The sequence below is a fragment of the Coregonus lavaretus genome (assembly GCF_964263955.1).
Source record: "Coregonus lavaretus genome assembly, chromosome: 17".
Taxonomy (NCBI): domain Eukaryota; kingdom Metazoa; phylum Chordata; class Actinopteri; order Salmoniformes; family Salmonidae; genus Coregonus; species Coregonus lavaretus.
Window position 1 is genome coordinate 29,178,394 of NC_140004.1, and position 20,492 is coordinate 29,198,885.

At 42.3% G+C, this 20,492-nt stretch overlaps 3 protein-coding genes across 3 annotated transcripts; all 3 read left to right on the forward strand.

Annotated features, from left to right (window-relative positions):
- Positions 1 to 7,087: 7,087 nt before the first annotated feature.
- On the forward strand, positions 7,088 to 10,914 carry LOC311144195 (potassium voltage-gated channel subfamily V member 2-like; the record flags this gene model as incomplete). The annotated part of the gene is made up of 2 exons (XM_084180202.1): positions 7,088 to 8,422; positions 10,654 to 10,914. The coding sequence occupies 2 exons, from the start codon at positions 7,088 to 7,090 to the stop codon at positions 10,912 to 10,914; spliced, it is 1,596 nt and encodes a 531-aa protein (XP_084036328.1).
- Positions 10,915 to 12,557: 1,643 nt separating this feature from the next.
- atp5meb (ATP synthase membrane subunit eb) lies at positions 12,558 to 14,347 on the forward strand. Its single transcript, XM_084180219.1, has 4 exons — positions 12,558 to 12,856; positions 13,261 to 13,315; positions 13,661 to 13,759; positions 13,989 to 14,347. Exons 1-4 carry the CDS (start codon positions 12,821 to 12,823, stop codon positions 14,012 to 14,014), a joined length of 216 nt encoding a protein of 71 aa, XP_084036345.1. The 5' UTR covers positions 12,558 to 12,820; the 3' UTR covers positions 14,015 to 14,347.
- A 3,128-nt stretch (positions 14,348 to 17,475) lies between these two features.
- On the forward strand, positions 17,476 to 20,415 carry LOC311144365 (purpurin-like; the record flags this gene model as incomplete). Its single annotated transcript, XM_084180391.1, has 5 exons — positions 17,476 to 17,592; positions 17,814 to 17,950; positions 18,139 to 18,251; positions 18,362 to 18,574; positions 18,874 to 20,415. The coding sequence occupies 5 exons, from the start codon at positions 17,476 to 17,478 to the stop codon at positions 18,882 to 18,884; spliced, it is 591 nt and encodes a 196-aa protein (XP_084036517.1). The 3' UTR covers positions 18,885 to 20,415.
- Positions 20,416 to 20,492: the final 77 nt, after the last annotated feature.

Consider the following 20,492-nt stretch of genomic DNA (forward strand, 5'->3'; position numbering starts at 1 on the left):
TCCAAACACCCTTTTCTGGTGTGGACGGACCACTGCAACCTGGAGTACATCAGGGCAGCGAAGAGGCTAAACCCGAGACAGGCCATGTGGGCTCTATTCTTCGCCTGGTTCCAAATATACGCTTTCCTATAGGCCAGGCTCGAAGAACGTGAAGGCGGACATCCTGTCTCGCCTCTATGATGCAGAGGAGAGGCAGGGAGAGGACACCCCCATCGTCCCTCCGTTCCGTATCATCGCGTCAGTATTGTGGGACGTGGACGCCGACATATGGCAGGCCCTGCGCACGGAACCGTGCACGGAACAGTGCACGGTTCTCCGCGCACGGAACAGTGCCCGGAGAACCGCGCCTACGTGCCCACAGGTGTGCGGGACCGCCTCCTTTCCTAGGATAGACCGTACCATCGCCTGCCTAACTGAGAAGTACTGGTGGCCCACCTTGGCTAGGGACGTCCGGGTTTATGTCTCTTCCTGCTCCATCTGTGCCCAGTCTAAGACACCCAGACACCTCCCTTATGGAAAGCTCCTTCCCCTGCCGGTTCCACAATGACCCTGGTCTCACCTCTCGGTGGACTTTGTCATTGACCTTCTCCCCTCCCAGGGGAACACCACCGTTCTCGTCGTTGTGGACCGGTTTTCCAAAGCTTGTCACCTCCTTCCTCTGCCTGGGATCCCGTCGGCCATGCAAACTGCGGAGGCTCTTTTTACACACGTCTTCTGGCGCTACGGGATCCCGGAGGACATTGTGTCAGACCGTGATCCTCAGTTCACCTCAAGTGTATGGAAAGCGTTCATGGAACGCCTGGGGGTCACGGTCAGTCTCACCACCGGGTACCGTCCTCAAGCTAATGGGCAGGTGGAGAGGGTCAATCAGGAGGTGGGCAGGTTCCTGAGGTGTTACTGTCAGGACCGGCCGGGGGAGTGGGTGGATTCTCTACCTTGGGCTGAGTACACACAGAATTCCCTCCGCCACTCCTCCACTAACCTCACTCCTTTCCAGTGCGTGTTGGGGTATCAGCCGGGCCCTGGCACCTTGGCATCCAAGCCAGACCGAGGCCCCTGTGGTGGACGAGTGGTTTCGGCGCGCTGAGGAGATCTGGAACGCTGCGCACACTCGTCTCCAGCGGGCCGTGCGTCGACCTCCACCGCAGTGAGGTGCCTGTTTTCTCTCCAGGCGACCGGGTCTGGCTCTCCACCCAGAACCTGCCCCTCCGCTTGCCCTGTCGGAAGCTGAGCCCACAGTTTGTGGGGCCGTTTAAAGTCCTGAGGAGGGTTAATGAGGTAACGTACCATTTGCAACTCCCTGCTGATTACCGCATTAACACGACTTTTCATGTGTCTCTCCTCAGGCCAGTGGTGCCTGGTCCCCTTGCTGAGGCTGGACCCAGTGACACCCCGCTTCCTCCTCTGGACATTGAGGGAGGTCCGGCGTACTCAGTCCGTGAAGTCCTGGATTCGAGGCGTGGGGCGGGGCGTCTCCAGTACCTCATCGACTGGGAGCGGTATGGCCCAGAGGAGCGGTGCTGGGTTTCTGCGGTGGATATCCTGGATGCTTCGCTGACCAGGGATTTTCACCATCGGCGCCCTGACCAACCCGCACCGCATCCCTGTGGTCGTCCCTGAGGCCGGTGTCGTCCCGCTGCTGGTGCAGCGCGTTGGTGGGGGGTGGGGGGGGGGGGGTTGCTCATTCCGTTCACCAGTTCCGGAGGTCTACGTCAACGGCTTTCTAGGCATCACTGACATGGATCATTACCATCAACCCCGGACTGTCTTGTCTCATTACGCACACCTGGTTCCCATTCCCCTTGATTACTATGTGTATATATGTGCCCTCTGTTCCCCATTGTCCTTGTCGATTATTGTCCCATGTCCGTTGGTCTCGTGAGTACTGTGTATTGTGCTCTGGTTCTTTATGGGTCTCGTCCCATGTATTGTGTAGAGGTTACACCTCGCTCTTTGTTTGGGTAACATCCCTTTGGTATATATATACGTGTTTGTGTTGGGTGGAGTAATAAAACCCCTAATACGTATTCCTGCGCCTGTCTTCTAATCATTATACAACGTGACAATGTATTTATTTCATTAATATTAGATAATGGCATTTTAACGTGCAATGTGATTGTAGCTTCTCTGCTTCAGCTAAATGTGTATTGGTCTATTTGTTTTTCTGTGTTTACTCAAATGAATTTAGTTCCCGAGGAATGAGGGCATTCCTTTGGTTTGGTGCTATGCTATAATTAAAACATAATTCTTCCTTTAATGACTACTGTAGAGTCTTGACAGAATATCGCCCTGGGTCTAAAATTCTGTTTTAATTGTTTTTCGCTGTTTACATTGGAACTTTGGAACCACAAAAACATGTTTACCGAGCGTATCGTTTTTTCTTCAAATGACATTGGTTCGTCTGTCTGTATGTTATTTCTGCTACTCTCTCATTCAACACTTTGGGGGATTTAATGTTGAAGTTTCTATTCTTCATATATAGACAAGACTAAAGTGTATACCAGTATTGCCATGTAAATGAGTCAGCAAATGTAATGAATTATCATGGAGTGACACTTGGTTTATCCCACACACCAAATCATGCATATAAGCATACCCCATTCAAACAGCGTCCATTGTTCATTCATCCATCCTATTTGATTCTTATCAGCACTGGATATACAGCAGGAACAGTAAGTTTTAATTTGTATTCATTGGGACTGTAAACCCCTTCCTTTTTATGCTGAAGACAAGAGGATACTCAACCTAATCAAGGTAATGCTTAGAATAAAATAAATTTGCCATATAGTGTTGAATGATCAAATGGCCCTGTGTTTTGGACAATCATATCACATGATCTGGATTTTAACCTTTATTTAAAGCTTTTTCAACAACCAGTCTCCTTTTCTTTTTATGTCAGATGGTCCAGCACCATCCTCAGACAGTTGCTAAAATGTTTGGTGTAATTCTAATTTCTGTCTTAAAATAAAGGTTAAAATCTAGGTAATGTGACATGATAGTTCAAAACACAGGGCCCTATGGAATGAATTATGTTAAATTATAATGTATTCAATAAACCTTTGGTACTCAACATTGCTCGTCAAGTTTACTATGTTAAAAACATTGACATTTATTTTACTCTTTCAGAAATGAAGGAAAAGAAATTGGAGATTTTGAGGACCACCTTTTATGTTTTATTTGTGGCAACAGTAGCATCTTCAAAACCAGTAAGAGTGTCCCAGTTGTTTTCGATACATCTGTAATTATTGTATTATAATGTGCACTGTGACACAAAGTCAGTGAATGGAGAATGTGTCAAAAGTGTGCTATGCTATTTTTCTCCACTAAAATAGTATTTATATTTGTGAAAACAGGTCAGTCTACATGGATTCCAATTCAGAAACATGATGGCTGACAGCCTGGAATCGTCTGAGTCCTCAGAGTCCAGCAAGTCTTCCTCAGAGAATGGTCAGCCAATGGTCACTGGCGCTGAGACCGCAATACCAGACACCCAGGAGGAGACAGACCTACCAGACAGCGAAGCTATAGCCTCTGAAACAGCCTCAGAAGTTGATGATGCTTTAATTGCTTCACAAACCGCACTTCAAACTGACGCCTCATCAGCAGATGCACTAAATGGGACAGAAACCGAGGCTACCTCACAGCATCCAGTCATCATCGCAGTGTCTGATTCTCGCAGTCTGACTTCTGATGATGTCGCAACCCATATACGGTCTATGGTCACAACGGCTCTGCCATCAATCACTGACACATCCACAATCCAAACATTCCATGTGGGCACAACTCCTCCCCCGGGTCCATACCCCATACCCATTATGGAGCAGCCAACACCTCCACCAGTCTCCCCAGTACTAAGCCTAACTCCCCAGCAGCCAGTTCCATTGGGAACCACTGATGACATAACTGGTGTGCCAGGTTGTTTTACTGTAGTATACATCACCAGCCCTCGTGGTCAGCCAGTTCCTGCTACAGGTGATAACATTTAAAGCAGAGAGGAAGTTATTATACCTTTGATTAAAGCCAGACATAAAAGCTGGCTTTTTTTTTTCATTTGTCTTTATGAGCATATGAGCGCATTGCTGCCACCTAGTGAGCTGCCGGGGCGCCCGCGCTGCAAATGGCTGAAATGCTCATGAAAATGATTCAATATAATATATAATATAATATGCCACTTAGCAGACGCTTTTATATATCCATCATCTGCAGTATATAAGTGATAAAGATGTAGATATAGATATACTGTACTTCATATTGCTCAGTGTCTTCCATGAGACAGTCTCCAATTTATTTGTATTTTTTCCCATATTTTGTCTGATTTATTTTGAAAGGTGACACAGATTGCATAAACATTGTGAACAACCTTTTAGTCTACTTGCAAAAGAGGATCTGCCATCTGTAAATAAATGCTCTTGAAATATTTAGAAAAATGACTTTTTCTTGTGTTGCAGAATGTGTTTGGGCTTTTGATTATACTGCTAAACGTATTCCAGGCGATTTGTAGACAATGCCAGCTGTTGGGCATTCTTTGTGACTCCCATTGTGTCCTCATTTATCATTGAATGATGATACATTCCTGGTTTAGTAAGCAGCTTTATCTAAATTTGTACTGTAAAGCTTGTCTTGAGTACAATTGAATGTATGACCCAGAAAGAGACAGAGATCCTGGAGCAGATGGCATTTAACTTCTGGTATGAATGCAATGCAGTGAGTGAACAAGTGAGTGTTGTTTTTTCCGGTATTACAGAGACACTTTTGTTGAGAGATACCAAAGCTCATGGCATGAAGTATGTTTGCCAACACACATTGATCATTTACTTGTGACACACAGACACAGAAAAATCATTTCAAATAGCTTCATAACTTGGACCCCAAATAAACGTTTTAAAGTTGTACTTTTTAATATTCCTACATGGAACATATAGGGACCATAGACCAAGCTGGACCACTAACAGTCAATCTACCATACAAAAGGCAACAGAAGGTAGCTAAATGTATCTGCCACGTTGTATAGATTATAACCTGCAACCTGGTTAGCCCCTTTTTGTCCTGAGATGATAACAGTCTGTAATCTGATGCGTTGCAATTGTTAAGCTCTTGAGCCGCTTAAAACCACTTGTGGTGTAAAATGCATACTCATCTGATAATGTGGACAGAGCAGCATATTAACATGAATAGCCTGCTCAGAAATACCCTCTATTTTCTAGCACTTATTAGGCACTGTTTTTTATAACTCCCAACTGAAAGAAGTAAGATGTCTTCATTGGGAATTATATTCATGAACATTTATAAAATGTTGATTGACTTTTCAAAGCCTTTTATTCAAGTACCTGTAAAGATGTGTAATATTCATAATTTGAATCTACTGTACATAGATTAAACACTCTTTACAGTCCGTTTGTAGGTCCTATTGAAATCCACGTAAACCTATGGTATGATACTGCTTGTGACTGAGTACTACACCCTAATAAGTCTTGATCTGTGTCTAACTACTGTAACGACCAGGTCTGTCTAGTCAGCAACAAACACTATTTCTGCATCTTCTTCACTTAAATACAAAAACATTGTAGTAAAAATAAAATAAACAAATGCTTGTTCCTAGGGATGAGGTCAGTTATAGTTTAAGTCAGAACACTTTTAATCAAATTTCAATTTAGATTGACCCGTCCCCGACCCTCAGTGCACTAGTTCATACAACCATGTTTTTTGTGACACACTAACATAGTTCTCCTGAGCCTGGCAGCTCCATTTAAACATCAAGGCTATAACATGTTCAGCTTAAGTCCTTAATTGCTTTAACCAATAGACTGGTTTGGGAACAGAGGAGAAAAAATGAAATAAATTATATTGTACAGTAACTGGCCCAGTACAAGTGTTTGTCTGGTTCTGTGTGTAGACCTTTTAATCAGCAAGTCAATAATCTGATATCCTATAAGAGGATTCCTTTTCCATGCCAAGTTATGTCAGACAATAAAATGGCTGTTGAGTTCTTTTATAGAATGAATATCTTCTCTACGATCACTGTCACTCTCAGTCTTCTTGTCAGTGTTATTTTATATAATTGTTCTCCATGTGTAGTTGTAACATAATTAACATAATAATTTATGTAATTTAATATCTTGTCAAAATGAGCTTGTGGCCTCGATTCTAATAGGCTGAGAGAGACCACAGACACCTGTTGTCCACTCTTACAGGAAGCATGTTAATGTCTTAAAGACTTTACCCTCTTTAAACACCCCCACACCCTCTTTGTTCTCCTGCAGCACAGGGGTCTCTATGTCATTACAATCTGGCAATAAACAATTAACAATAACATTCAGACTATTTTCTGGAATTAAGTGAAAACCAAAATGAATGCATTGTATCTCAAGAGAATACAAAAATCCCCTCGGTTGGAGAATCATTAATTCAAATTCTTAATTTGTCCCCTAAGCCTAAGGAAACGAACCATCACCTAATCTTTACATTCTTAAGAGACAATGGATTAGCCTACAACTAGATCACTCAATTGGAGCAGTGCTTGGCCAGCGTTCATGAACGCATGTACTCAGCAGTATCAGTCGACAAGGATGGAGTTGAGGTAACGGCAGCACTTACTCTGCCCAAAACAACACTACAGCAAACCTATTGATGAATTCATGAAGGGGAGAGTTCATGTATCGGTTTGTCTTCGTATACTCAGTTTAATGACACATACCGTATACAGACTTGTTTACAGACTCTAAGGATGTGAGTTGATGAAGTATGTTCACTGACACGTCAGTGACAAGACAGACGTATTTGTATTTGTATTTATTAGGGATTCCCATTAGCTGCTGTCAAGGCAGCAGCTACTCTTCCTGGGGTCCAAACACATTAAGGCACTTACATTACACACAGGGCCAGAGAGCTCGGGAGGGGATAATGGTCTGTAAATGTTCTGTAAGCACACGGATCCTCTCAGTCAGCAACATTGATGGGACCGTGGCACGCAATGCATCCTGCTAACATCCTCTGCATGCGCTTAATTAGAAGGGGGTATTAAAGTAGAACAGTAATGCTCCCAGATTTGAATCTGCCGTCTGCTGTGTAGCCCACGGAAGGCAACGACATGGGAAGCACCGGGAGGATGCTCAACATGTGGAACAGGAGACAGAGCCTCTTCCCCAACTACAAAGTCACTGGGCCTAGTGCCGAACATAGAAGACCCTCGGAAGACAGCGCCCTTCCATTCACCAAGGACAGCTGTATAAAAGAATGGAATTCCATGCAGGAACTGAGCAGGGACATTTATGACATCTACTCTGAGTATGAGGATGACGAAGATGAGAGGCCTTCGGCTCTTCTTTCAAGGCTGGCTTCACCCACCAAGAATTACAATCTCAACATCAATGTTGGGGGGAAGTCCTATCAGATAGCTTACCGGTTGGCGGCCAGGTACCCCAAAACTAGGATAGGGCGGCTTGCCACCTATACAGACCACAACAAGAAACTGGACCTATGTGACGATTACCAAGTCAAGAAAAATGAGTACTTCTTCGACAGGGACCCAGAGGTTTTCAACAACATCTTCACCTTCTACAGAACTGGGGTGCTGTGGATAAAAGACGAGCTGTGTCCCAGAAACTTTCTGGAGGAGATCAACTACTGGGGTGTGAGGATCAAAAACACCCACCGCTGCTGCCGGATCTCCTTTGAGGAGCGGCAGGACGAAATAAACGAGCAGCTGAACATCCAGAGAGAGCTGGAGGCCGAGGTGGAGATCGAGGAGAACGAGGAGCTGTTTCAGGACATGTTCATGGGCTATAACCGAAGAGTGATCTGGAACCTGATGGAGAAACCTTTCTCCTCCGTCCCTGCCAAGCTCATGGCCTTGGTCTCCAGCCTGTTCGTCCTGGTATCCCTGGTGGCCATGACACTCAACACAGTAGAGGATATGCAGTACAAGACTCCCTCTGGCCAACTGAGCGGAAAGACTTACTGTGAATTTGTGGAGTCTCTGTGCATTGCCTTTTTCACCATGGAGTATCTGCTCAGGCTGGTGTCCACACCTGACCTCCAGACCTTCGCCAGGAGCATGCTCAACACGGTGGACCTGATCGCTATTCTACCTCAGTACCTGCAGCTGGCTTTGGAGTGCTTTGAGAACAATGACTACGTGAAGCACGAACACGACATGAGGACAGTTGGACAGGTGGGGAAGCTGGGCCAGGTGCTGCGGATCATGCGGCTGATGCGTATATTTCGTATCTTGAAGCTGGCGCGCCACTCCACCGGACTGAGGGCATTTGGCTTCACACTCCGCCAGTGCTACCAGCAGGTGGGCTGCCTCTTCCTCTTCATCGCCATGGGAATCTTCGCCTTCTCTGCCATGGTCTACACTGTGGAGCACGACGTTCCCCAAACCAACTTCACAAGCATCCCCCATGCATGGTGGTGGGCTGCGGTAAGTATATTAGTTTATAATAGGCCATTAGGAGTTTTAAAAAAGGCTGTCTAATTTTCATTCTCTGTAGCTTTATATTCAGCTATGTTTCTGGTGATCTTCCAGCGATGATGCAGTGAGGCTCAGGTCTGGCTTCAGGTCTGTAGTGTGTCCGGTCTATGGCTTGCTCAGTAGTCACCTCATAATACTACCTACTGCAGTGTGTACTAATGGCGGTCAGTGGTGTCCACTAACTGAATGATAAGCTTAAACACTGATCTAAGTAACGGTAACATTTTCACATTAACTGCATGGCCTGATATTACTTAAATGGGTGGTTTATACAGTGGGGGAAAAAAGTATTTAGTCAGCCACCAATTGTGCAAGTTCTCCCACTTAAAAAGATGAGAGGCCTGTAATTTTCATCATAGGTACACGTCAACTATGACAGACAAAATGAGAAAAAAATTCCAGAAAATCACATTGTAAGATTTTTAATGAATTTATTTGCAAATTATGGTGGAAAATAAGTATTTGGTCAATAACAAAAGTTTCTCAATACTTTGTTATATACCCTTTGTTGGCAATGACACAGGTCAAACGTTTTCTGTAAGTCTTCACAAGGTTTTCACACACTGTTGCTGGTATTTTGGCCCATTCCTCCATGCAGATCTCCTCTAGAGCAGTGATGTTTTGGGGCTGTCGCTGGGCAACACAGACTTTCAACTCCCTCCAAAGATTTTCTATGGGGTTGAGATCTGGAGACTGGCTAGGCCACTCCAGGACCTTGAAATGCTTCTTACGAAGCCACTCCTTCGTTGCCCGGGCGGTGTGTTTGGGATCATTGTCATGCTGAAAGACCCAGCCACGTTTCATCTTCAATGCCCTTGCTGATGGAAGGAGGTTTTCACTTAAAATCTCACGATACATGGCCCCATTCATTCTTTCCTTTACACGGATCAGTCGTCCTGGTCCCTTTGCAGAAAAACTGCCCCAAAGCATGATGTTTCCACCCCCATGCTTCACAGTAGGTATGGTGTTCTTTGGATGCAACTCAGCATTCTTTGTCCTCCAAACACGAAGAGTTTAGTTTTTACCAAAAAGTTATATTTTGGTTTCATCTGACCATATGACATTCTTCCAATCCTCTTCTGGATCATCCAAATGCACTCTAGCAAACTTCAGACGGGCCTGGACATGTACTGGCTTAAGCAGGGGTACACGTCTGGCACTGCAGGATTTGAGACCCTGGCGGCGTAGTGTGTTACTGATGGTAGGCTTTGTTACTTTGGTCCCAGCTCTCTGCAGGTCATTCACTAGGTCCCCCCGTGTGGTTCTGGGATTTTTGCTCACCGTTCTTGTGATCATTTTGACCCCACGGGGTGAGATCTTGCGTGGAGCCCCAGATCGAGGGAGATTATCAGTGGTCTTGTATGTCTTCCATTTCCTAATAATTGCTCCCACAGTTGATTTCTTCAAACCAAGCTGCTTACCTATTGCAGATTCAGTCTTCCCAGCCTGGTGCAGGTCTACAATTTTGTTTCTGGTGTCCTTTGACAGCTCTTTGGTCTTGGCCATAGTGGAGTTTGGAGTGTGACTGTTTGAGGTTGTGGACAGGTGTCTTTTATACTGATAACAAGTTCAAACAGGTGCCATTAATACAGGTAATGAGTGGAGGACAGAGGAGCCTCTTAAAGAAGAAGTTACAGGTCTGTGAGAGACAGAAATCTTGCTTGTTTGTAGGTGACCAAATACTTATTTTCCACCATAATTTGAAAATAAATTCATTAAAAATCCTACAATGTGATTTTCTGGATTTTATTTCCTCAATTTGTCTGTCATAGTTGACGTGTACCTATGAGGAAAATTACAGGCCTCTCTCATATTTTTAAGTGGGAGAACTTGCACAATTGGTGGCTGACTAAATACTTTTTTCCCCCACTGTATGGTTCCTGGATGGTGTCTTAATACTATAATACTATTACAGGGTGGACTTCAGGTCAGCGCACCTCCATTAGAATATGTGTATCTGTCCATGTCTGTGGTTGTTCACATGAAGCATGCCTTATGTGCTTAATTATGATCAACACTCTGGACATAAAGTCAGGACACCTTTAGGCCCCGTATATCTCTGTCTGAAATGGTATGATAGGAATTTCTTAAGTTGTGACTGAAGTGGGACAGATAACACTTTTACATTTCACTGTGAAAGGGGTTCAAGTTCCATAACTCTTGTAATTTCTGCCATCCAGGTGAGCATTTCCACCGTGGGCTATGGAGACATGTATCCAGAGACTATCCTGGGGCGTCTCTTTGCTTTCTTCTGTATTTCCTTTGGAATCATACTGAACGGCTTGCCCATCTCCATCCTCTTCAACAAGTTCTCAGACTACTATGCCAAACTCAAATCCCACGAGTACACCGCAAACATGAAGAACCGGGGGAAAGTTAGGTTTGCCAAAAGGACAGCAATGAAGATCTCACTTTGTTGTGGAGTTGGACACACTACATGATGCTACAGCTAACTGTTTAGGACTTCGTAAGACACAATATCTGCCTGATATTCCTTACATTGGCAACATATATAGTATTGAATTAATGTAATGTTAACTTTGAAACCGCTGAAAACCCATGCACCCTCTTGTCTTACCCGTCAGATATGCTTCTCCAGGGGTGGAAATGGGAAGGAGCCTGGGGGAAGGAGCCCGGGGGAAGGGGTTTCCGGGAGTGAAACCATTTTGCAATGTAAAAATGTGCAGTTTTACATTGAATTCATAGATTTTACATTGGAGGGTTCCAGGAGTGATTTTCTTTCTCCATTTCTACCCCTGCGCTTCACCCATATTACCCAATGAGAGTGCTTCTCCCCCAAAGGGTAACAATACCATTTAGACAGAGCATTGTCATAAAGAGCTCCACAGGTATCGAGCAACTTGCCCTGTCAGGTCAAGTTCATTTTATTGCTCCTTTTGTTTTTGTTTTTTGTTTTTTTGTAGTTTTTTTTTTTTTGGGGGGGGGGGGGGGGGGTTGCATTTAATGATTGAAACACTTTCTATTTTGCTTAATGTCCTTTATGTCACATGCTGCTTTTTTATTATATATATATATATATTTTAACACTTGAATAACATGGAGCTTTTATGAGATTTGATTTTGCAATCCTATCATGTACGTATGTTCAATAAAGATAAATAATGCTACATGATTTTTGTATGTGCCATTAAATTACTGTTGCAAAGATAAACATGATCACTCACTAATAAAGCAATTTTGTGTACATTTTAGGGTAGCCTATGAAATAGGCCCTGCCATGCCTTGAACTCTTTAATCTGTTAATCAAATCAAATCAAATCAAGATTTATTTATACAGCACATTTTAGACATGGAATGCAACGCAATGTGCTTTACAGGAAAACAAATAAAAAACAATGAAAATAAAAGCTGAAATATTTACTACACAACAAACAAGATAAAAAACAAAAGAATGACACAAACTGAACTAAAAAGCACCCTGGGGAAAAGCTAAGCTAAAAAGATGTGCTTTAAGATCTCTTATGTCAACATTTTCAGCCCCCCTCAGCTTCTCTGGCAGGCTATTCCAGAGGCTGGGGGCATAATTGTTGTCATTCATGTGTCATGCGGAGCAAGATTGAGGCCAAGTCACAGATGGAAAAACAAAACAATATAGTTTAGCTACTACAGCAGGAGTAGATCCCATACGCTACTAATCTGTCTGATCCTGCCCAATTAGACTGCTGCCTGTCTGAAGCAAAGACCCACAAAAGCTTGCAGCTGCTGGCATCTTGTGGTTAGTGTTGATAGTGCAGAAAGTAGTAGGGCGAGTTTATGACGTCACACTTGATAATCTAGAACATCTAGCTAAATACTCGGTTATGAAGTTGAGGATTATAAAGTCTGATAAAAATTAGTTTTTTTTTGTCATTTTATAAAACATATGAACGTGAAGTTTTTTTTTACTAGTTATCACAGCCACAAAGTCAAAATGGCCTATATCGTAAAAATTCATGACAACAAAGATTCATTTAAGGTTAGGGTTAGGTATAAAGTTAGCAGTGTGGTTAAGGTTAGGGTTAGGTATAAAAAAAAATATTTTAAAAAGAGGAATTGTTAAAATAGGCGGGGTCTATGACTTTGTGGCTGTGATAACTACGACCTGCGTTCCTTGGGGAAGACTAAAATTATACCGTCCCTACCCTATTGAAATTGACATTTAAAATGGTTAAATTAAGGATTAAGGTTAGGTAAGGGTTATGGTTAGGGGGAGGGACGTCCCACTGATCCTCGATAGCACTAACCAAAATTAGACGCCGGTTTTTTCCCACAATCCTTTTCACCAGTAAAGTGACCTCTGGTGTGCAAGATTTCAGAGCAGGCTAACCAACCCAAACCAGCAGCAAAATGGTCCCACCAGTGGCAGTGTCACCGCTTATTAAGGTTTGTGGCAACACATTTGTGTAACATGCTGTTGAGAGTAGTTTTGTTTAAAAATAAATCGTGAATTGTTTCCTAATTTGCAGCTAGCAAGTTGCATAACAATGCTGCATTGTCCAAGACCACTGCCAAAGTTAAAGACCCCTGGCTAGCTAACAACCTAGTGGAATAATTAATAGCTAGCTACATTTTCAACAAATAGTTATTACTTACAAACCTGCAATCATTTACGCATGTTATGCATCAGCTAACAGCTTTGACATTGCATGCAGATAGATTGTTGTTGTTAAGTTAGCTTTAGCGTTGTGACGCACACACCCCATGAATTAGCTAGCATTTGGCTAATGTTAGCATGAAATCATTGCCTGAGTGACACTGTCTGATGTGTCATTTGTTTCTCATTACAGACAGCAAGGTACTCAGCGTTGATAGCTGGTATCGTCTTTGGCAAGAGGAGATATGGTGAGTTGTGAACCTTGAATAAAGGTTTTGCATTGACTAGCTGTGCAGACAGGCAGCATGCTATATGGGCGCCTCAGGTGGTGGTGTACTGACGTTAGAGTACTGAATGTCCTATACTGTAGCCACATACAGTAACGTTAGCTAAGCTAACAACCATAACATTGAAGCCATGCAGGCACTGACCTCGAACTTGTTGAAAAACAGCAATACAACTGACTTTACATTAATAGGATACTTCATAGTTCTTCACATAAATAGAGGACATGATTATGTGAAATCATTTTTAGAAGTAATTCCATTTAAGTTATGAATTTAACACCCTCTCCCCCTCTAAATTAATTTCAGATGAACTAAAGCCCATTGCTGCGGAGGAGAGAAGGATTGAGGAGGAGGAGAAGAAGGTTCGGGAAGAACAAGAAAAAATTGCCAAAGCTCTAGCTGAAGGTAAACGTCCATGTTTGTTTTTAAGAAATTACTGGAAATGTGCTACCTCATGTTTGTCCTTTGAGTAAAAAAATATGTGCATGTGCACAATAGATTTTTTGCATATTCTATAGGAATAGCCTGAATAATAACCGATGGCAGTAAAAACTGCTGCGTCATGTTATTCAAACTCTTAATTGTTTCTGTATAGAAACTTGACATCTACTTTTTTTCTGGTCTCTCACTACAGCCAGTGAAGAGTCCATTTTGAAATGAGCTGGCACTGGGAGAAGTTACTGTGAAGCTCTTCACTCTGCTCCTTTATTTTTCCACTCTTATTTTCCTGGATATACTTGGTACAAAACTCTCCAGCACAGTTATTTTATTGACATGTGCACTCTAACCGATGAACCCTCACTTGGTCTGGAGACCAAATATAGTATTTTGTAGTTATTCAAATGGCATGTAAAATAATGGCTTGCTATTTGAATTCAGAACTGTAATATCACAAATGTAGTATTGTAAGTAAAGTTAAATGTTTGTACCCTTGTTACACACCCTCATAACAATGTCATACATGCTACATGATAAATAAATGGTAAATATTTATTATGTCTTTGAATCTTCATCCTTTCTCCATTTTCCTTGCACTTGCTTAACTAACTTTTTTCGTCACACTTGCTTTGTTTTTAAGTCATGGATATGCTATTATGGAATTATTATTTTTTTACTGTAGTCTACGCTATATGAAGCATCATTCATCAACCATCAACTAATATTTATTGTTCTTTCACATTAGTGTACTTCCTAATCTTCTAGACACTATAAAACTGAAACTACAAAAATTATTAAATTATTACATGAAATAAGATCCTACTGTTCGGTGTCATGGCCATGCACGTGAATAGGAGGACTGTGGTCTGCTGTTATGACTGGAGTGGATCCAACACCTTCTTTCAGGTGAAGCAGACCCTTGACCTGGCACTAGCCAAAAGCCAAAGGTGCCAAGCCACAGTAATTCAAGCTCATCCCCAGGCTAAATGTAAGCAGCAACAATGACAGAAGTGGTTAATAATAGAAAAAGACAAAAGCTTTATTTGTCAACTACATATATTAACTATAGCGCACCTTATAAATTAGTAAGAGATGTGTTCCAATGTATGGCCTTCCTCACTGAAATAATTTTCAGAAATGACAGGGTTGTGACACTTATGCACCCATTTCACCTGGCGTCAACCCTCTTGTAATGCGCTTCAGCAGTCTCCTGCCCAAGAACGTTTTGTCTGGGATTACAGAATCAAACTGGTGCAACAGACCATGTTACTTAACCCAGGGGCAGGAACATAAAGTCCCACGTGGACTGTTAATTTCATAAAGCGTGTATTCTTACAATTGAATAATTTGTTGTTTACTCTTACTTCGGCTGCCTGAACTTGACATTCAATCCCTCTATTTATCCTTATTCAATGAATATATTTTATGTGAGTTCAAAGAAAGTGATACCAACTGATAAGAAATACATGTAATTTATTTCCATTTAATTTACTTTACATGTAACTAAGGAACTATCTAATAACTTCAATTTGCCATGCCCATGTGTAAACAGTACTTTGGCTTGGCTGAGGGGAGGTTAAGGTGAACTAATTCCCTAGACGTGCTTTCTCTGTGTTTAGACTAATATACACCCCTGCTACAATTACATAAAGCCATTTCATTGTTTGTATGGGAGAGTTCAACAGCTTACTGACAGGATTTTGTTAACTGGATTAGTAATAGATTAAGATTTAACCTTCCATTTAGGACCAAGATGTGAAAATAATCAGTGAGCTCGTCTGTGCCTTGGGTATATAAGGATCCTAGGCAGAAGAGAAACACATACCTACAACTTCATTGAAGCTTAACCTCTTGCTTTGTTCCTGAACAGGTATGTTTTTGCTTCTTTTCATGGGAATGTTGTTAAAATGTTGCTGCTAATATTGTTTAGTTATGGGCTTTTATAAAGAGTGGTTTGTAAATAGATTTGTCTGGGACCAATTTGTAGAGAAACTTTCCATCATAGTCAGCTTCTCAGTTTACCAAGTAATGATATGTAAATGTGGTTACCAATTGAGAGGAACAGCTATTGTGCTCTATCAAAATATTGATTTGTTTTTGTTATTACATACAGTGGGGGGGAAAAAGTATTTAGTCAGCCACCAATTGTGCAAGTTCTCCCACTTAAAAAGATGAGGCCTGTAATTTTCATCATAGGTACACGTCAACTATGACAGCCAAAATGAGAAAAAAAATCCAGAAAATCACATTGTAGGATTTTTAATGAATTTATTTGCAAATTATGGTGGAAAATAAGTATTTGGTCAATAACAAAAGTTTCTCAATACTTTGTTATATACCCTTTGTTGGCAATGACACAGGTCAAACGTTTTCTGTAAGTCTTCACAAGGTTTTCACACACTGTTGCTGGTATTTTGGCCCATTCCTCCATGCAGATCTCCTCTAGAGCAGTGATGTTTTGGGGCTGTCGCTGGGCAACACAGACTTTCAACTCCCTCCAAAGATTTTCTATGGGGTTGAGATCTGGAGAATGGCTAGGCCACTCCAGGACCTTGAAATGCTTCTTACGAAGCCACTCCTTCGTTGCCCGGGCGGTGTGTTTGGGATCATTGTCATGCTGAAAGACCCAGCCACGTTTCATCTTCAATGCCCTTGCTGATGGAAGGAGGTTTTCACTCAAAATCTCACGATACATGGCCCCATTCATTCTTTCCTTTACACGGATCAGTCGTCCTGGTCCCTTTGCAGAAAAACAGCCCCAAAGCATGATGTTTCCACCCCCATGCTTCACAGTAGGTATGGTGTTCTTTGGATGCAACTCAGCATTCTTTTTCCTCCAAACATGACGAGTTGAGTTTTTACCAAAAAGTTATATTTTGGTTTCATCTGACCATATGACATTCTCCCAATCCTCTTCTGGATCATCCAAATGCACTCTAGCAAACTTCAGACGGGCCTGGACATGTACTGGCTTAAGCAGGGGGACACGTCTGGCACTGCAGGATTTGAGTCCCTGGCGGCATAGTGTGTTACTGATGGTAGGCTTTGTTACTTTGGTCCCAGCTCTCTGCAGGTCATTCACTAGCTCACCGTTCTTGTGATCATTTTGACCCCACTGGGTGAGATCTTGCGTGGAGCCCCAGATCGAGGGAGATTATCAGTGGTCTTGTATGTCTTCCATTTCCTAATAATTGCTCCCACAGTTGATTTCTTCAAACCAAGCTGCTTACCTATTGCAGATTCAGTCTTCCCAGCCTGGTGCAGGTCTACAATTTTGTTTCTGGTGTCCTTTGACAGCTCTTTGGTCTTGGCCATAGTGGAGTTTGGAGTGTGACTGTTTGAGGTTGTGGACAGGTGTCTTTTATACTGATAACAAGTTCAAACAGGTGCCATTAATACAGGTAACGAGTGGAGGACAGAGGAGCCTCTTAAAGAAGAAGTTACAGGTACTTAATTTCCACCATAATTTGCAAATAAAATCATAAAAAATCCTACAATGTGATTTTCTGGAGAAAAAAAATCTCAATTTGTCTGTCATAGTTGACGTGTACCTATGATGAAAATTACATGCCTCTCTCATCTTTTTAAGTGGGAGAACTTGCACAATTGGTGGCTGACTAAATACATTTTTTCCCCACTGTATGTATGAAGTTATACTAAAGGAACTTCACTCTTCTCTAGAAATGGACTTCCATATGCTGCCCCTTGTGGTGGTGCTCCTGGCGGGTCTGGAGCAGAGTTGGGCCGCCTCCTGTGTGGTGGACAGTTTCAATGTCAAGGAGGACTTTGACCCCAAGAGAGTGAGTAAAACAAACAGCCCACATGTTGTACAGTAGATATTCTATAGTAGACCTACCTGTCCTGCAAGGCCCTACATCTATCTGTTTTTTTATGTTCTAGTGCTACAGTACGCAGCTAGAAAAATAGTTGTAACACTATTGCTCCAGTATGGAGGAAATAATCATTGCCTAGGCTACCTGCAAGGCCTTTTAATCAACCAGTTTTTTTGTGTGTGCTCCAGTATGCAGGGAAGTGGTACGCTCTGCAGAAGAAGGACCCTGAGGGACTGTTCCTCCAGGACAACATCTCAGCTGAGTACACCATCGGTGACGACGGCTCTATGGTCGCCTCCTCCAAGGGACGTGTCACACTTTTCGGGTAAGAGCTGCCTGGAGATTATTTCAGATGAAACGGCAATAGTCTTAAAAATTGGACATGGCTTTCCGAATCGGTGTATAAGGGTCAAACTGAAAACCTTATGTCTACTACATGTTTGTAAGTTAAAGCCATTTCATATGAATACTGTATCTATGATGTTGATTTGAAATACTTTCCCCTATTTACAGATTCTGGGTTGTGTGCGCTGACATGGCTGCCCAGTACACTGTGCCGGACTCTGCCAACCCTGGAAAGATGTTCATGAACTACCAGGGCCTGGCCAGTTATCTGTCCAGCGGAGGTACGTTTTCTGAATATACCCTTATACACAAATACACTTAGAGGCAGAGACGCAGCAATAGCAACCAGTAAGACGCGCTCGATACTCACAATACTCTCCTCTTCTCTCAGGTGACAACTACTGGGTGATCGACACCGACTATGACAACTATGCCATCACCTATGCCTGCCGTACCCTGAAGGACGATGGAAGCTGTGAGGATGGCTACTCCCTGATCTTCTCCCGTAACCCTCGTGGCCTGCCACCAGCCATCCAGAGGAGCATTCGCGCCAAGCAGGAAGAGATCTGCATGGCTGGACAGTTTGAGCCCGTGCTGCAGTCTGGTACGGGTTATATTTTATTTATAAAGCCCTTCTTTCATCAACAATTGTTACGAAGTGCTTTACAGTAATCCAGCCTACACCATCAAAGAGCAAGGATCAGTGTTCAGTCTGCATTACTGTAAATGTTACATGCTGAATGCCGCCTTTACAAACATTTACGGAGTTAACTCATCTCCTACTTAACAAATATTTATTACCAGCATAAATTAGCTTTCTACAACTAAAGCAAATGTAAATTTTTGGGATGTCCAACAAATGTAGCCTCCAGTTGAACCTCTTTCTTTTTCTCTGCTCAACAGGAGCTTGCTAAACGTCTACTCTGAAGGAACTTGTGCTGCCAAGGGATCCCTACAACGTGCTGGCTTGGACAGAGATATTTACTGATGACTGAAGAGGGAAATCGCATAAGAGATTTCTTTTTTTATATAAAAATGATACTATGCCCCCATGTACACTATTAGTCAAAAGTTTGGACACACCTACTCATTCAAGGGTTTTTCTTTATTTTTACATCGTAGAATAATAGTGAAGACATCAAAACTATGAAATAACACATAAGGAATCATGTAGTAAACAAAAGTGTTAAACAAATCAAAATATATTTTATATTTGAGATTCTTCAAATAGCCACTTTGCCTTGATGACAGCTTTGCACACTCTTGGCATTCTCTCAACCAGCTTCACCTGGAATGCTTTTCCAACAGTCTTGAAGGAGTTCCCACATATGCTGAGTACTTGTTGGCTGCTTTTCCTTCACTCTGCGGTCCGACTCATCCCAAATCATCTCAATTGGGTTGAGGTTAGGGATTTGTGGAGGCCAGGTCATCTGATGCAGCACTCCATCACTCTCCTTGGTAAGATAGCCAATACACAGCATGGAGGTGTGTTGGGTCATTGTCCTGTTGAAAAACAAATGATAGTCCCACTAAGCCCAAACCAGATGGGATGGCGTATCGCTGTAGCCATGCTGGTTAAGTGTGCCTTGAATTCTAAATAAATCACACTGTGTCACCAGCAAAACACCTCCATGCTTTACGGTGGGAAACAAACATACGGAGATCATCCGTTCACCCACACTGCATCTCACAAAGAAACAGCGGTTGGAACCAAAAATCTCAAATTTGGACTCCAGACCAAAGGACAAATTTCCACTGGTCTAATATCCATTGCTCGTGTTTCTTGGCCCAAGCATGTCTCTTCTTCTTATTGGTGTCCTTTAGTAGTGGTTTCTTTGCAGCAATTTGATCATGAAGGGCTGATTCACACAGTACCCTCTGAACAGTTGATGTTGAGATGTGTCTGTTACTTGAACTCTGTGAAGCATTTATTTGGGCTGCAATTTCTGAGGCTGGTAACTCTAATGAACTTATCCTCTGCAGCAGAGGTAACTCTGGGTCTTCCAAAGAAATTCCACAAATTAACTTTTAAGGCACACCTGTTAATTGAAATGCATTCCACGAAGCTGGTTGAGAGAATGTGCAAAGCTGTCATCAAGGCAAAGGGTGGCTATTTGAAGAATCTCAAATATAAAATATATTTTGATTTGTTTAACACTTTTGGTTACTACATGATTCCTTGTGTTATTTCATAGTTTTGATGTCTACACTATTATTGTACAATGTAGAAAATAGTAAAAATAAAGAAATGAGAATGTGTGTCCAAACATTTGACTGGTACTGTATACAAAAATAATTATGTCCCTTTGAGCATGACGCCTGCACCAATCCAATGGAGGTAAACTCTACATCACAGAAATACCTATATGAATATTAACACCACCGCATTGTCACTCATACACTGTTCATCAGTTTGTGTTGGCAACAATACAGTTTAAGAAACCGAGTTGTCTTTGTGAATACATTGTCCAGGGGGAAAACATGAGCATTCTAATGTTATCACTGTCTCATGAGCATAAAAA

What these genes read in the sequence shown, in the direction of transcription:
- atp5meb (XM_084180219.1), top strand. Translation starts at nt 12,821, where the DNA reads ATGGTCCCACCAGTGGCAGTGTCACCGCTTATTAAG. An exon ending in CAGTGTCACCGCTTATTAAG is followed by an intron (nt 12,857 to 13,260) that starts GTTTGTGGCAAC and finishes TTCTCATTACAG; the next exon opens with ACAGCAAGGTACTCAGCGTT. An exon ending in TGCCAAAGCTCTAGCTGAAG is followed by an intron (nt 13,760 to 13,988) that starts GTAAACGTCCAT and finishes CTCTCACTACAG; the next exon opens with CCAGTGAAGAGTCCATTTTG.